The sequence below is a fragment of the Myotis nattereri genome, assembly GCF_964212035.1.
Source record: "Myotis nattereri genome assembly, chromosome: 2".
NCBI classification, from domain to species: Eukaryota; Metazoa; Chordata; class Mammalia; order Chiroptera; family Vespertilionidae; genus Myotis; species Myotis nattereri.
This window is the reverse complement of record NC_138076.1, coordinates 112,458,355-112,476,295: the sequence shown is the minus strand read 5'-3', so window position 1 is coordinate 112,476,295 and position 17,941 is coordinate 112,458,355. Positions and strand designations below refer to the sequence as shown.

At 36.3% G+C, this 17,941-nt stretch overlaps 1 protein-coding gene across 4 annotated transcripts in view; it reads left to right on the top strand.

Moving 5' to 3' along the window:
* FRY (FRY microtubule binding protein) overlaps positions 1-17,941 on the top strand; it is a gene marked incomplete at its 5' end in the record, with an annotated part of 453,417 nt that overhangs the window by 222,705 nt on the left and 212,771 nt on the right. For all 4 annotated transcript variants that reach the window (XM_081083582.1, XM_081083581.1, XM_081083584.1 and 1 more), the window contains 3 exons: positions 7,024-7,195; positions 8,828-8,960; positions 13,027-13,134. In XM_081083582.1, coding sequence (XP_080939708.1) covers positions 7,024-7,195; positions 8,828-8,960; positions 13,027-13,134 — 413 coding nt within the window. The remainder of the gene's footprint in view (positions 1-7,023; positions 7,196-8,827; positions 8,961-13,026; positions 13,135-17,941) is intronic.

Genomic DNA, 17,941 nt, shown 5'->3' with positions numbered 1-17,941 from the left:
TATTGCTATCAATCTCTTCCTTTCAAGAAGTTTTTTTTATGTATTTGTGTGCTCCTATACTGGGTTCATATATGTTTACCAGAGTTAAATCATTTGTTGTATCGATCCCTTTAGTATTATGAAGTGGCCCTCCTTATTTCTTGTTACAGCCTTCACTTTGAGGTCTATTTTGTCAGATATAAGTATTGCTACGGAAGCTTTTTCTTCATTTCCACTTGCCTGAAAAATTGTTTTCCATCCCTTCACTATCAGTCTGTGTGAGTCCTTTGTTCTAAGGTGGGTCTCTTGTAGACAGCAGATATATGGGTCATGTTTTATTATCCACTCAGCTACCCTATGTCTTTTGATTGGGGCATTTAATCTATTTACATTTAAGGTTATTATAGGTACTTGTTTGTCACCATTTTTATTCTTTATGCCTGTGCCCTTCTTCCCTTTCTATTTCTTCTTTTTACAGCAGTCCTTTTAGCATTTCTTGCATTGGTGGCTTGGTGGTAATAAACTAAAAGCATATAGATTAGAAAGGAATAAAACTGTCTTTATTCACTGACAATATGGTTACCTATATAGAAAATACAAAAGGACCTACAGAAAACCTACCAGAACTAATAAATTATTTTAGAAAGTTTGTAGGATATAAGATAAATATATAAAATTAATGTATTTCTATATTTTCAGAATAAACTATTGGAAATTGAACAATACCAATGAAAACAAAATACTTAGCAATAAAGCTAACAAAATATGTGCAAGATTTATATACTGAAAACTAAAAAAACATTGAGAGAAATAAAAAATAACAAATAAAGGAATAGAAATACTGTTTATAAATTCAGAGATTTAAGATTATACAAGGTTATTTATTCCCAAATTAATCTAATTAAACCATAATTTCAATAATAATCCTGCTTTTTCTATAGAAATAAATAAACTGATTCTAAAATGTACATGGAAAGTATAAGGAACTAGCATAACCAACATAATTTTGAAAAATAATGAAATTGGAGGGCTGGCATGTCCTGATTTCAGAATTTACTATAAAGCTACAGTAGTAGTATTGGAGGAAGGATGAATATAAAGACCAATGAAACAGAATAAATAATCCAAAAACATACCCACACTTATATGGTCAATTGATTTTCAACAAGGGTTCCAAGTTATCTCAGTGGATAAAGTATAGTCTCTCCAATAAATGGTGCTGAACAACTGGATATCCACTTGAAAATAATATACTTTGTCCCATAATTTTCACTATAAGCAAAAATTAACTTAAAATTAAACATAAACCTAAATGTAAAATACATTATAAAATTTCCAGAAAAAAACCATAAGATCTTTGTGAACTTTGGGTGAGCAAAAATTTTCTCAGGACATAATAAAACATAAGTTACAAAAGAAATGTTGATAAAAATTTAACAGCACCAAAATAAAAAAAATGTCTGCACTTTAAAAGACATTCTTTTTGTTTTTTTAAATATATTTTATTGATTTTTTACAGAGAGGAAGGGAGAGAGATAGAGAGTTAGAAACATCGATGAGAGAGAAACATTGATCAGCTGCCTCCTGCACATCTCCCACTGGGGATATGCCCGCAACCCAGGCACATGCCCCCGACCGGAATCGAACCTGGGACCTTTCAGTCCGCAAGCCAACGCTCTATCCACTGAGCCAAACCGGTTTTGGCAAAAGACACTCTTAATAAAATGTAGAGTCAGACTGGGAGAAAAACGTTTGCAAAACATATCTGATAAAGCACTTCTATCCAAAATTTATAAAGAACTCTCACAATTCAACAAAAAAAACACCCAGTTTTTTTAAATGGGAAAAATGAACAGCCTCTTAACCAAAAAAAGAGGTAGAAATGACAAATAAGTTCATGAAAAGATGTTCAACATCATTAATCATTAGGGAAAAGCAAGGGAAACTAAAGTGCAAGGTGCTAAGAAGATTACAGAGCAACTGCAACTTCGCACTGTTTTTATGATAATGCAAAAAAGGTACAACCACTTTAGAAAACAGCTTGGCAATTTCTTATAAGATTAAACATACATGTACCATATGATCCAACATTTCCACCTCAGGAAATTAAATTCAAAAGGTTTATATGGATATTTATATCAGCTGTATTCATAATCACTAAAAGTAGGAAAGCAGCTCATGTTCAGCCACTGGAAAATGGCCAAACAAATTATGAAGCATCGATACAATGGAAAATTCTTCAATAAAAAGGAACAAACTACTGATATTGCAACATCTCAAAAGCATTATGCAAAGTGAAAGAAGCAAGACACAAAAGGCTATATATATGGTTTGATTCCATTTATATCACATGGAAAAGGCAAAACTATAGGTAAAAATTAGACAAAGAGTTGTAGGTTCTGGGGTTGAAGTAGAGGACTGACTAGAAAGAGGAACAAGGGATTTTTTTTGAATGATGGAAATATTTTATATCTTGACTGTGATGACAGTTACCTGATATATATGATAGATGATAGATAGATAGATAGATAGATAGATAGATAGATAAATAGATATTTCTCAAAACTCAAAAAATGCATGAGCCTAGAAAACATTTCATGAAAGGACTACTAAAATACATGAGGGAATTAATAGACTTTTTAAAAATTCATCTTTATTTTTTAAAGTATTACAGATGTCCCCTTTTCTTCACCATTCACTCCTTCCACCCCTCTCTTGCCCCCTCCCCAGGCCTTCACCTCACTATTGTTAGTCCATGGGTTATGCATATATGCATATAAGCTCTTTAATTAATCTCTTCCTGCCCCCCACCTTCCCACTGAAATTCATTAGTCTTGTTTCATGCTTCAGTGTCTCTGGATCTATTCATCACTTTATTTTGTTCTTTAGATTCCACATATAAGTGAGACAAGTATCATGTGATACTTGTCTTTCTCTGACTGTCTTATTTCAATGCTCTCCAGGTCCCTTTATGCTTAAATATTTTAAAGTTAATACTCTATCATTCTAGAAAACAGAGAGAGAGTATTATTGAAGGCCATAAAATCATAAAGTGCACATTTGATTGGGTATAAATGAGCCAGAGAAACATTCACCAAATCCTGGGTGGAATATCATTACATGTTGAAGCTTGGATAAATAGTTAAAATGAAGAGAAGTCAGTATTACTTTAATGTTATGAAATGTAAGCCTGTACCACAGAATAGGTGATTTGGGCAACCTGACTTGAATGTATAGCTTCCCACCTACTAATTAGGTAGTCTCAGTTTCCTCACCTGAAAAAATGGAAGTAATCATGCCTTCCGTCCTTGACTGTTTTAAAGATGAGAGTTCTGGATACATTTTAGGGACTCGATAAATTATATATAGATTATCATTCTTAGTACTAATAATTTTCTGCTGTAGGAAGTAGTCAATTTTGGGAACTTATTATTTCATGTGGTTTGCAAATATGAGAATAAATGTTTTATACATGGTTGTATAAGGAAGTACTGATGTTCTAGTACCTTCTGACCTTTTAAGATTATTGTAGTGGGAGTGTCTTACTGACTGATCTTCCAGAGCTGTTATTATGCCTTACCTGAGCCCAGGAAAGATAACACTCTGACCCAGAATGGCCTTCCTTTTTTAAAAAGAAATATATATACATATTTTATTCATATTTTACAGAGAGGAAGGGAGAGGGATAGAGAGTTAGAAACATCGATGAGAGAGAAACATTGATCAGCTGCCTCCTGCTCACCTCCCACTGACGATGTGCCTGCAACCAAGGTACATGCCCTTGACCGGAATCGAGCCTGGGACCCCTCAGTCCGCAGACTGACGCTCTATCCACTGAGCCAAACCAGTTAGGGCAACCTTCCTTTTTTTAAATATCAATTGATATTTTCATTTTTATTGGATTTATTAGGATGACACTGGTTAACAAATATATACAGGTTTCAGGTGCACAGTTCTGCAACACATCATCTGTACATTGTATTGTGTGTTCACCACCCCAAGTCAGGTCTCCTTCCATCACCATTTATCCTCCCTAAACCTTTCCCCACCCTCTGCTCATCAAGCATCACCCTATCCATGAGTTCTACTCTTTTTTTTCTTTTTTGCTCAATCCCTCTACACTCAACCCCAGCCACTCCCCCAACAGCTGTCAGCCTGCTCTCTGTCTGTATGTCTCTGTTTTGTTTGTTAGTTCATTTTGTGTGTTTTTTGTTGTTGTTCTTTTTTAAAAATAATTTTTTATTGTTTGAAAGTATTACATATGTCTCTTTTTTTCCCCATTGACCCCCTCCAGCCCGCCCCCACCCCCCATCCCAGGACCTCACCACCCCATTATCTGTGTCCATGGGCTATACATATATGCATACAAGGTCCTTGGTTGATTACCTCCCACCCACCCACCCTCCCCCACTTTCCCTCTGAGATTCCACACTCTGTTTTATGCTTCCAAGTCTCTGGATCCATTCTGTTCATCAGTATATTTTGTTACTTAGATTCCACATATGAGTGAGATCATGTGATACTTGTCTTTCTCTGACTGACTTATTTCACTTAGCATGATACTCTCCAGGTCCCTCCATGCTGTCTCAAAGGATAAGAGATTCTTCTTTTTTTACTGCTGCATAATATTCCCTGGTATAAATGTACCACAGCTTTTTTATCCACTCATCTACTGATGGGCACTTGGGCTATTTCCAGATTTTAGCTATTGTAAATTATGATGCTATGAACACAGGGGTACCCACATTCTTTCTGATTGATATTTCAGATTTCTTATGATATATTCCTAGAAGTGGGATCACTGGATCAAATGGAAGTTCCACGTTTAATTTTTTGAGGAAACTCCATACCATTTTCCATAATGGCTGCACCAGTCAACATTCCTACCAGCAGTGTACTTGGGTTCCCTTTGCTCCACATTTTTGCCAGTACTTACCATTTATTGATTTTTTTGATGGTAGCAAATCAGTAGGTGTGAGGTGATACCTCATTGTCATTTTAATTTGCATCTCTCTAATGACCAGTGACTTGAAGCATTTTTTCATATGTCTCTTGGCCATCTGTATGTCCTCTTTGAAGAAGTGTCTAGTTAGGTCCTTTGCCCATTTTTTAATTGGATTGTTTGTCTTTCTTCTGTTAAGTTGTATGAGTTCCTTATATATTTTGGGTATTAACCCTTTATCAGCTCTATCATTGTCAAATATGTTCTCCCATGCAATGGGCTCCCTTTCCGTTTTGTTTATGGTTTCTTTTGTTGTGGAGAAGTGTTTTATTTTGATGTAGTCTCATTTGTTTATTTTCTCCTTAGTTTTCTTTGCCCTAGGAGATGTATCCATAAACATACTGCCACGAGAGCCGTCTGAGATTTTGCTGCCTATGGTTTCTTCTAGGATTTTTATGTTTTCACAACTTATATTTAAGTCTTTTATCCATTTTGAGTTTATTCTTGTGTATGGTGTAAGTTGGTGGTCTAGTTTCATTTTTTGCATGTATCTGTACAATTTTCCCAGTAACATTTATTGAAGAGACTATCTTGACTCCACTATACTAGTACTAATATGCCATTGCCCTTTGTCAAATATTAATTGAGCATAATGGCTTGGAATGATTTTGGGGGTCTCTGTTCTGTTCCATTGATCTATATGCCTGTTCTTGTGCCAGTACCAGGCTGTTTTGATTATGGTGGCTTTGTAATATAACTTGAAATCTGGTATTGTGATTTCTCCAACTTTTTTCTTCTTTCTCATGATTGCTACGACTATCCAGGGTCTTTTTAGGTTCCATATAAATGTTTGGAGTATTTGTTCTAGATCTGTGAAATATGCTGTTGGTATTTTAATAGGGATTGCATTGAATCTGTGGATTGCCTTGGGTAGTATGGACATTTTAATGATGTTGATTTTACCAATCCATGTTAGTACATTTTTTTAAAAAAATATATTTTATTGGTTTTTTACAGAACGGAAGGGAGAGGGATAGAGAGTTAGAAACATCAATGAGAGAGGAATATCGATCAGCTGCCTCCTGCACACCTCCTACTGGGGATGTGCCCACAACCAAGGTACATGCCCTTGGCCAGAATCAAACCTGGGTGGGACCTTTCAGTCCGCAGGCCGATGCTCTACCCACCAAGCCAAACCGGTTAGGGCCATGTTAGTACATTTTGTTCATTAGATTCCACATATGAGTGAAATCACATGGTACTTGTCTTTCTCTGACTGGCTTATTTCACTTAGCATAATGCTCTCCAGAACCATCCATGCTATTGCAATGGGTAAAATTTCTTTCTTTTTTTCCACTGAGTAGTATTCCATATATAAATGTACCACAGCTTTTTTATTCCTTCATCTACTAGACACCTGGGCTGCTTCCAAATCTTAGCTATTGTATATAAAGCTGCAATGAACATAAGGGTGCATATATTCTTTCAAATTAATGTTTCAGGTGTTTTCAGATAAATTCCTAGAAATGGAATTGGTGGTGTTTCTTCTTATAAGCTCATGTGTGTTTATCAGTAACAGGTTCTGTGGCATTGAGTTTTTAAAATTTATTTTCCAACTTGCCAGCCTTTTGAATCAAAAGTCAACCACCTGCAATTCCAAGCAGGTGATTTTTGTTTTGTCATTCTCATGTGGAAATTCTCTTTTACTTGGTCTTTGTGAATTCATACATGTTGCATCTCTCCTTCAAGGAGACATAGAGCCTTCGGTTTGCCTTAGTTTACCTTAGTGGCAGCTGGCCTGGAGGATGACTGCTCACTTCTGTGAGGTGTACCGAGGGTCCCCCAAACAGAATGAGAATGACCATCTCAAACGTGCCCTCCAAGACTTGAAAAATTTCCTGCTTGTTTTTTGTGACATTATAACAAATAGTAGCAGAAACTTTATTTTCATAGGTTTGGCATAAACTCTTGTACCCTTTAAATTACTTTCCCACACTAATCTAGATGGCAAGCCACACTTAACTGCCCTACAAAACTGATGGCTTAATTGCACCACAATAATTGGTTATTTCTTTGTATCACAAATCCACTGTCTCTTACAGAGAATGAACATCGGTTTAAGGGCCTTCTTGGTCATAGCTGATAGCTTACAGCAGAAAGACGGTGAGCCACCCATGCCCGTTACAGGCGCTGTCCTCCCATCAGGAAACACGTTGAGAGTGAAGAAAACATATTTGAGTAAAACACTCACTGAAGAGGAGGCCAAAATGATAGGTGGGTTTCAAAGATGTGTTAGATATGGGACTTATTAAGTCTTTAAACTGATATTTACCCTTAGTGATACACTTTGAAAAAATACATGTTTTATTTTCCTCACCTGAGGATATGTTTATTTTTTTTATAGAGAGAGGAAGGGAAAGACAGAGGTATATAGAGAAATATCCATCTGGGAGAGAAACATTCATGGTTTCCTCCTGTATGTGCCCTGACCAGGAATCAAACCCTCAACCTAGGTATGTTCCCTGACCATGGAACCCACAACCTTTTGGTGCATGGGAGGATGCTCCAACCAACTGAGCCATCTGGCCAGGGCAAAAAAATCTTTATAAAAGTAGCTATGCTGCCCTTTAAACTTTTTGGAACTTTCTGGCAAACATTTTGCCATTTTAATGTTAGACTCTTATCTGTGGTCTTTTCAAACTTCTAATGTTGATTATCTACAATTTATAGTAGATTTCTAAGACATCTGTGTCCTTTGGTAGATAATCTTGTTTATAAAGCAACCACATATACATTTATTTATTCATCCATTTATTTGTTCATATTTATAGTTTTTTTTTCTTCTTCTTTTTTTTTTTAGTAAAATTAGTTTAACCTGTGTTTTATCACACATACTGGGTTATGTTAGGGGTTTAGCCTATATGAGATTTTCATTGTAATTTAACAATCTTAATCCTAAAATTATATTTACTTCTTCCTGAGTACCTGAATTTAGAAACCTACTACAAAGTTTTTTAAGATAGTAACTAGAATTCAAAGGCCTAACAAAAATACACGAGGGCATTTTTTGCTATAAATATAGGGTGTTCCAAAAAAAATGTACACACGTATTTTGAATAATTATAAAGGCAGTATTTATTAGAATACATTTCATTTTCAAAATTGTGCTATCAGCTGTTAAAGTGTTTACATTTTTGGGGACACCTTGTGTTTATCTTTTCTGCAATGCTTAAATTAGTTCAAAAAGATTTAATGCATGAAAAATAACCATTAATAATTATTTCATTAAAGTATAAATTGTAAATGCAATGCAATTTACTTTTCATTTGTATTATATACAGAAACATATAAAATATATATTTGAAATACATATGTTATACATATGTGTCTATCCCTGTAGGACACTGACACTGTATTTAATGAAACCAGTAAAGTAATATAGCTAAAATATATTTTCCTTTATTTTAAAATTTATGATGTGAAGTCATTTTGTTTATTTTATTTTTAAAAATCCACACATATATTTCAGAGAATACCCTCACTCCAAGTGAGAATTATCCTTCACTCATTAGTGATGGTGAATTTTCTTCTACTAATTAGAAATATAAAAATTCTAAAGTAGAACTTTCTGTTTCCTTGTTTATTTTAACTATTCTGAAAACTATTTCCCATTGAAGTATTAGAATTCCTATTTATTCCTAAATTAAATGGTTATTTGGTGAACACCCACTAAGTGCAGGGCACTGTGCTAACTATCCTGCAGATAAGAGATTGAATTAGACTTTGTTCAAAGAAGCCATCACCCATAGAAAGTCTTCAGTAAAAAATGACATAGAGGATAAATACACTAAGATTTCATTCTTTGATAAGTTTAGTCAAAGATGTAAATGTAATGCATTTTTTCAGGCATGTCATTATATTATTCTCAAGTACGAAAAGCTGTGGACAGCATTTTAAGGCACCTTGATAAAGAAGTAGGAAGGTGTATGATGCTAACTAACGTCCAGATGTTAAACAAAGAACCTGAGGACATGATCACGTGAGTACAGTGAGGACTAAGTCTCAACAAAGGGTTGATTAACCAGAAGACACCAGCAGAGATTCTTCTCATTTATTCTGTGTAGCTGACCCTTGAACAACATGGGGAATAGAGGCACTGACTCCTGCACAGTTGAAAATCTGTGGGTAGCTGTTTCTCCCCCAAACTTAATTATTAATAGTCTACTCTTGATCAGATATCTTACCAATAACATAAACAATTGATTAACTCATATTTGTGTGGTATATGTATTATATACTGTATTCTTCCAATAAAGTGAGCTAGGGAAAAGAACATGTTATTAAGAAAATCATAAGGAAGATAAAATACATTTACAGTACTATTCATATTTATTGAAAAAAACCTGTGTGTAAGTAGACCCATACAGTTGAAACCCATATTGTTCAAGGGTCAACTGTATTTTATTCTTTCATTCTTAGAACCAGATTTTTAAGCAGTGTTAAGATTGTAAAAACATACTTTTGTAATATTTGACTAAATCTGAAAATAAGGTCAAACCTGATATTGATCTATTTTGGTTGTATGTGAAGTAGCATTAGGCCAGTAAGTTAGGAAATGGGCCCAAGTCTCAGTCATTGGTTCACATCTTTCAGACATGGCATTTTGCTCCCAAGCTTGATCACAGTGCTGCACTTCACATTTTTCAGAAGTGGTGTTTTGTTTGCAAGCTTGATCACCAGTTTACAGACATTCCGTCTTTATAAATGTCAGATTCACTTGTTTCTGGTGATAGTCCTGAACTGAGAGACTTAAACCGCTGAATAGTCTCTATTCAACCATGTCACAGCAATACTGGGTTTTAAGAAAGCATACGTAACTTTGAATGCAGAAATGAAATGTTCTTAAGCCAAAATCTAAGATCTAGATTTAGAATCAGAGTTCTACAGAAGAAACTCATACAACTTATATTTGCTACATTTGATTAATTATGGCAGAAACTAGGAATGGGTTTTAACTTAACTTTTTTTTTTTTAAATCCTCACCCAAGGATATTTTTCCATTTATTTTTTTAGATAGAGTGGAAGGGAGGGAGGAGAGAGAGAGAGAGAGAGAGAGAGAGAGAGAGAGAGAGAGAGAGAGAGAGAAATTAATGTGAGAGAGACACATCCATTGGTTGCCTCCCGCATGTGCCCCAACCAGGCCTGGGGCTCAAACCTGCAACCGAGGTACATACCCTTGACTGGGAACCAAACTCACAACCCTTCAGTCTGAACGCTGATGCTCTAACCACTGAGAAAAACTGTCCAGGGCATTAACTTAACATTTTAACAAAGCTTCTATTTTGCTCTTGGCCTGTGAATTAAATTATATTTGACACCTGTGGCATACATTTCCAAAAATATATAGTTAGGAAAATTTTCTTTGTCACTCAGCATATTCAGTCCCAAATACCACAGTTAGTTTGAAGGTTGCTACCTATATAGGGAAGTTTATATTGTGGGTGTGTATTTTACGAGGGTGGCATGTTGAAAACAAAGTATGACAAAATAAAACAAGAAGAGTAAAAATTACAGAATTATTTTACTAGTAAATACATATTTAGCATCATATAAAGTTAAAATGAAAGCCTCCCCCTCAGAGCTCCACTTGAAATCTGTCACCATTCCTTGGCTTGGTGTGATTCCTCCAAGACCTTTCCCTGTGTCAGCACAACTATATATATACATTTTTTACAAAAATATGGTATATACAATGCATGCTATTGTATAATGAGATGAAGATCATATAAAGACTTTTCAACCAAAGTGACAGCAGAGTTGAAACTGACCAAGGATAATAACATTAAATATATTGTCTGTAGCTCTGGCTCTTACCTCACAATTACCAGATTGTCCATAAACCTTTAACATCATTATTACATACTTTTTGAATATATTAAAGCAATTTTAAATTTATAATATAGGAGATATATGAAATGCTTTTCAAACTTCTGGTATAGAGTTCTTTCCTCTTTTAAAACAGTAAAGAAATGAAAGGCCTTTACAGGAAGACTTTATTAATAATCAAGATGTAACAAAATAGAGTCAGGACCAAACAATATATTCAAAACCATAAACAGGTACAGATTTAAATGTACATGTAAAATTTTCATTTGTATTTTAGCCAATACCTTAAACTTTTCCCAAGATGATTCTGTACTTTTTCCTATTGAACCATCTTGAGACCCCCAAATAGGACTAGGAATATTTTTCATGCTCGGTTCTAAAGCAGATTCCTGAGTGGACAGTAACTCTTTGCCACGTTTAGGAGAAGAGTGTTGAGGTACACACCACACTAATGGGAATGATTATTGGAGTTAATATTCAAGGTTGGTCCCCCACTTTCCCAGGTGCTGCTTAAGGTTTGAACTTAAACACTAAGCATTCTGTGTCATGCCATATCCATTTCCCATCCCTTTTATGGTTCATGCTAGCAGATAATAATAATAATAATAATAATAATAATAATAATAATATATGTTAAGGAAAATTATGTTTTGGGGGGCTCACATGCTTCCTGTAGAAGCTCAGCGAGCAAGGCCTACAGTGATAAAAGGAAATCCTACACCAATTAGAACCTCTAATCTAGGCTTGGAAGCCTGCAAGAACTAGCCTTGGACTTCAGGCTAGGCAAGGTCATCCGTTTTTGACAGATATGGAAAATAATCCCAACTGTTTAAAATATCTAGTGAGCAAGTTAGGAGGACTATTTAAATGACTCACGGAGTTGAATATATGAACAGTTGGGAGAAATCCCTGGGATCTAGCTCTGTCCAGGTACTGAGGAAATTATTTGAAGGTCCTCTTTTTCAGCCAATTGAAAACCATGACACAATAGCTTCCTCTCCACAGTCCTCATGCACACCATGCAGGACCATTGAAAAGGAGAGAAAATAGTCTCATGACTTTCCACAGAAGCAAAGTATTTTAGAAATCAACATAGAAGTATTTCATTTTTCACATAAATAGTTTTGTATTCATTCTTAACAAACTTACAAAAGCATGCTAGAAAGCAATGTTATCATCTTTAGAATGTAGAGAATTCTCCTTGTTGCATTTCTATTCAGACCACAGTTACTATTCCAAGAAGGAATTACTACTATGCTACTTTGCATTTTCATTATTGTATTTTGTGTCCAATAATTATATTAACTTGGTGACAATTTTATGTTTATTCTCTGAAGACTCAATCATCAGAATTTAAATATGCTGTCACTTGGGTTACTTGAAAAATTTGATAGGTAGTTAAGCTTTTCTATAAAGTTTATTTGATAAAATATGTGATTAAGAAGGTAGCTATTTAAACAACTAAAAATGTAAGCAATTTATTTCAGAATTTACATTTTTCTCTCACATTTTACAACAGCGCAGAAGGCATTAATTACTTGTTGACATTTATTCTAAAGAGAGGAAAAAGAAAGAAGGAATCTTCATAGAGGTCAGGCCCATTGGAATAATTTTTAAAATCAGAAATGGGTGCAGAGCAATATGCATTGCAGTATTTTACTTGACATTATGTAAGACATTTTTGAAGCACTTCATTTTAAAAAATAGGGTGGGAGCTCTAGAGAAGAACAACTCATCATGAAGAGAAGCTTCCATAAGTAATACCTTAATAAAGAAGAAAAAAATAGAGAAGCTTCCAGATATCATGCTTGTTAGAGATAGTATTGCTTGTATAAAGCCCCATTTTTAAATTCTGAATGTAGGAATAACTATTGTGTATTTCTTATATGCTGATGCATTTAGGAATTTCAATAAATTCAATGTTTTAAATGCAGTCCATAGGGACCAAATCCCAATTGAATGGCAAGCTGCATGGTGGAATGCTATTGGTATCAGCATTTTTCTTTTCAGATATATAACTCTGACTAACATTTAAATCTTTATTAGTTTTCTCAGAGCTGGCAAAGCTGTAAAGGGCATAAACATTTGAAAATATTATGGAGCAAATAGCAGACAGTGATTCAGAAAGCATGAATTCTAGTCTTTGTTCACATAGTTGTTCAAATTTTTTAAATTTATCATAACATTGACTATGTTTAAACTTTGTTTTCACATTCTAGGGGTGAGAGAAAGCCCAAAATAGACCTTTTCAGGACATGTGTTGCTGCTATTCCCCGGCTTCTTCCTGATGGGATGTCAAAACTTGAACTCATTGACTTGCTGGCTAGGTAGGTGGGAATGGTCGTGGACATTCTTTGATTAAATTGATTTTAATCCTTTGTCATGATTTACCCAAAAAGAGAATGATTATTAAAAACTGACAAAGATTTGCCAAATGAGGCATTATTCTAGGTACTGTGTGTAGGCAAGGAGGTATAAATAAAATTTTTGTGGCGTTTAAGAGGTTCAAGAAGTTTAAAATCCAAAGTAGAAACCAACACATAAGGTAACTAACAATCCAAGGCCTGGAACTGTGCAATTAATAGCACAAAATGTCACAAAGTTCAGTGCCTGGAGGATTACTATGGCCTGGGAAAATCAGCACATAACTCCTGGGAGAAAGTAAAGCTGGAGCTGCCCTTCGAAGGAAAGATGGAATTCAGAAAGGCAAAGGGGTTGATGTGAGCCATCACAGCGGTGGGGCTGGGATGTGAGTAGATGAGTCTGACTGGGAAAAAGTTCATTCGAGGCCTGATTTCAATCTGAAGCCCACAGAAACCTCCTCCGGGGGGTGGCGGAGGAAAGAAGGTGGGTAACAGGGATCCTCAGCTAATTTTAGTGCTTTAGAAAGCTGTCCCAAAGCATATATTCATCATCCTCCCCATCCCACACAAGAACCACAGTCCAACTAGAACCTAAAGTTAATTTGCTTTGAGTGAGATTGTATCACTTTTGTTAAGTAAGCTTAACTTTCTCATATTGATCTCGGGTTCTCATTGACAATTATGCCTATCAATTCAAAAATCAAAAGTGACAGAATGATCTAAATGCCATTTAGAAGGCAACATCATAAGAAACACAGGGTGCATGGAGGAAAGGGAAGGGGAGAACAAAAGTTATCCTTGATTTGAAAAAAAAAAAAAGGAAACAAAAAGGAGTTTAGAAACTCAACGATAAAAAGAAATAGAAATAAGACATGAGAGGTTGATTTTCAGCTCATCTTTACTATTAGCTGCCACATTCAGACTGATGTAGTTTTAAACAGAAGAATAACATAATAAATTCCATTTTAGGCAGGTTAATCTGATAACGGTGGAATAAAGAGTAACAAATATTAGTGCATACTGAATAAAAGTTGCATTATGTATGAATAATCTTGTTCACCCACATTCTCTAGCCTGGAGAGCACCCTTTCATCAATACCCGAACAAAATACCCAAGCTCCAATCCCATATGACTACGAGTCACCCAGTGGCCTCCCCTGGCTTCTGGGTATCTCCATGGAGTACGGTGTCTTCTGGCCATTGTGGCCATTGTGCTCCTGCTCTGGACAGCCATCCTGGTTTCCTCTGTTGACCACTTCCTGCTATCAATCAATGACTTTTGTAGCCTACTATTCTTCCCCATTGCTCTTCATTCCAAGTGTAAACACAACCACTCCTTTCCTACATCCAGTCACCACTAGCACAAGGATGATGCTGGTTTGTGGGGTTTACTGAAGATTCATTCCTTTTGAAATCACCATTTCGGGCCATGGTACCTCTGACCAAAGCCTACTACCCCTCTAGCCAATCTGCAGGCCAGCACCACACTGCTTTCCTACACATCCTGAACAGTCAGAATGGCTGGACACGTTTCTCATTTAATTCTAAGTCTTCTCTTTCTTGTTAGTTACTAGTTGTTGTTTTCCTGTTTCCTGCTTTACAATAGTTAATTTTATGTTTGTCACAAGATGATCTGTGATTTTCTGGTTAAAATCTAATAAAAGTAAAAGTGAGAAAGATCTGGGTGGATGAAATAGCAACTATATCTGATTGGCAGCTGTCTATTCATATTCGTCAAGGAACAAACACAGGGACCCATGTTACCCTTCTCCCAGCTTTGTCCTCTTCTTCCTTACCTGCTATAAGCCAGACTTGTCTTGATACATTGTTTTCATTCAGTCTCAGTTCCATGACAGTCTGGACCTTTTTCTTCTTCAAAACTCCACTTTTACCTTCTATTGGGTCTTCTGTTCCTAAAGCTCCTCCTCCCCAGCCCCCACCTCAGTCCTAGCTCTTTATACTCAGTGATATTTTTGAGCATTTACATTGGTCAAATGTGAGCGCCATCATTTCCAGAGGAGTGCCCCCCCCCAAAATATGAAGAGCTGTTCAACCTTGGGGCTCTCACAGTCCTTAAAATGGTCTCGCATTGTGGTTTTAAAGATAAAACAGATGCTAGATTGCAAATTATGAATGAGAGCAAAGTTAAATGAAAAGTAGAATTAATCTCATTTAGAAAGCTGAGAGCATTGGCCCTTACTTAGAAGCTTCATCTAAATAGCCTTTAGTTTGACTCTAAAGACAGATGCTGTCCTGGCTTCATGACTATATTGGTTTGCTCAGGTTGCCATAATAAAGTACCACAAACCAGGTGCCTTAATCACAGAAATCTGTTGTCTCACAGTTCTGGAGGCTAGAAGTCCAACATCAAAGAGCCAGCAGGGTTGGTACCTTCCGAGGTCTGTGAGAAAGAATCTGGTTCAGGCCTCTCTCCTGGCTTCTGGCATTTTCTGGCCGCCTTTGGTATTCCTTGGCAAAGAAGCATCACCCCAGTCTCTGCCTCCATCTTCACAGGACAGTCTCCCTATGTGCATATCTGTTTCCAATTTCCCCTTTTTATGAGGTCACCATGGATCAGGGCTCACCTTGCTCCAGCATGACCCTAGTTCCAAATAATGTCTCATTCTGAGGTCCTGGTGGTTTGAATTTCAGCCATGAATTTGGGGAAAACACAATTCAATCCATGACAGTGGCCATTGTCATTAGTTAACATTTACTGAGTGCCTGTTGTTCCTGTCTTAAAAAGGTGGCTTGTCACCTGCAGAAGCTTATTCTCTATTCTCTATATAGGCAGGTAAAATGCAGTAAACACGAGTAATAACCGTAAGATGGGGAAATCACTTCAAGCATTTTTCATAAGCTAGTGTCTTCGCTCTCTGGGCTGCAAAGATGGCTTAAAGCTGCTTGTACAGCAAAGGAATCTTTCTTCCCAAATGGGTGGACTTCAAGGGGGAGGGGACTCCCTTTACTTCAGCCTTAACCAGAGCAGCTCAGATTTATGTATTATATATTAGAGTTCTACATAAAAGAATTCATAGAGGTGCTGATTGAGATACAAAGTTTGTAAATTCCTATCTCAGACAGTTCTTAATTGGAAGCCAGGCTTTAAAAGGGGTCTCAGTTTTCTTTCAGCAGCTGTAATCTCCTAAAAACTGTGGACTTAATTGGGTCTTGCTCAGAGAATTGCCTTCCATCTTCCTTCTCCACATCTTTGTGGAACTTGTTTTGGGAACAGGAAATAGATCTTCCCTGACTTTGTGCATATCTGCTTACTTATGAGCTTTTGCCTGGATATTTGGACTTGGTTAAATTTGGACCAGTTAGTGAGCTTTAGGCAATAAGAAAAGTATTTATTTATCAAGTTTTTGAAATACTATTTATTCAAAAATGTATGACTATACCACACTTGTTTTCAGAGAAAACTTTAGATTAAGAACTAGAAGTCCTGGATCAGAATCCTGGATTTTAAGAAAGTTCCTTAATCTCTCTGGGTCACAATTTCTTCTATTGCTTGGGGATAATATCAACCATGTTTGTGGGAGGCCCCCATTGACTGGCCACCTTCTACTCTGACACTGAACATTTCCAGGCTTCTGAGTCCTGAAAATTTTCTCTCCTAAAAATCTTGGTCCTTTATCTCTCCCTTCTTTGTTACTTCTTTGCCTCAGGTCAGAACCCACCCCCCCACTTGTTGCCTAACTCACTGTAATGCCCTCCTGACTGGCCTTTGCCCTCAGGCTTATTGCTTCTTGAAGGCATCCTCCATATTTCTGTCTATTTTCTCAGATGTGAATTAATCAAGTTACTTCTATAATTTACAGAATACATTCATTTTCTTCTAATGATAACAGCCAACATTTACTGAGTGCTTACCTTGTGCTATATGTGGTGCTAAACACTGTACACAGACTGTCTCAATGGTCCTCACAGCATGGTTATGAGATGCAGGGACAGTTTTTGTCTCCACTTTCCAAATGAGGTTCTGAGGCTAGGTGGGATTAGGTAAGTAGCATGAGGTCGCATGACTAATGAGTCACAAAAGCAAGATACTGGTTTAGGCACTGATTCCAGAACATGCACACTTAACCCCTTTTCTGCTGTACTGCTTCCCGGGGTGGTCCATAGACCTTCCCTGAGCTTCCCCTGCTCCTTCTCTAGCATTGTTCTACACAGCACCCTACCCAATAGACACAGTCATACTGAGCTCCATGCCATAAGGCTGTATGCAATGGATATAGTGCCTGGAAAATATTTTTTTATTGAATAAATGAATGAAAAAATTTATAAGGCATATGTTAACTATAATGCCCCATACCAATGTTGAGATTTAATATAGGTTAAACCAGAAATACACTGATATTCTTCAGTTGGCTAGTCCAGCCTTGCACTACCAACATTTGGGGCCAGGTTAATTCTTTGTCATAGGGAATTGTCCTGTGCACTATGGGAGGTTTATCAGCATCCTTGTCTTCTACCTGCTAGAGAGATGCCAGCAGTACTCTCCAACATGTGATCACCATAGTGTCTCCTCTGACAACCAAACATCCCTTTAGACACCAAACTAATTAAGGACACCTGGACTGACTTTTAATTGCTCATTTTCACTGAGTCTCTTACTTTCACTAATATTCACATTTCTCATCTTTAAAAGTGGTAGGATTTGATAATAATTTATTCTTCTAGTCAGTAATGTATCAAAAAGTCTCCATGTACAGCTAAATGTCATGTGGTATCTTATATTGCATTATGAAACAGAAAAAAGACATTGGTG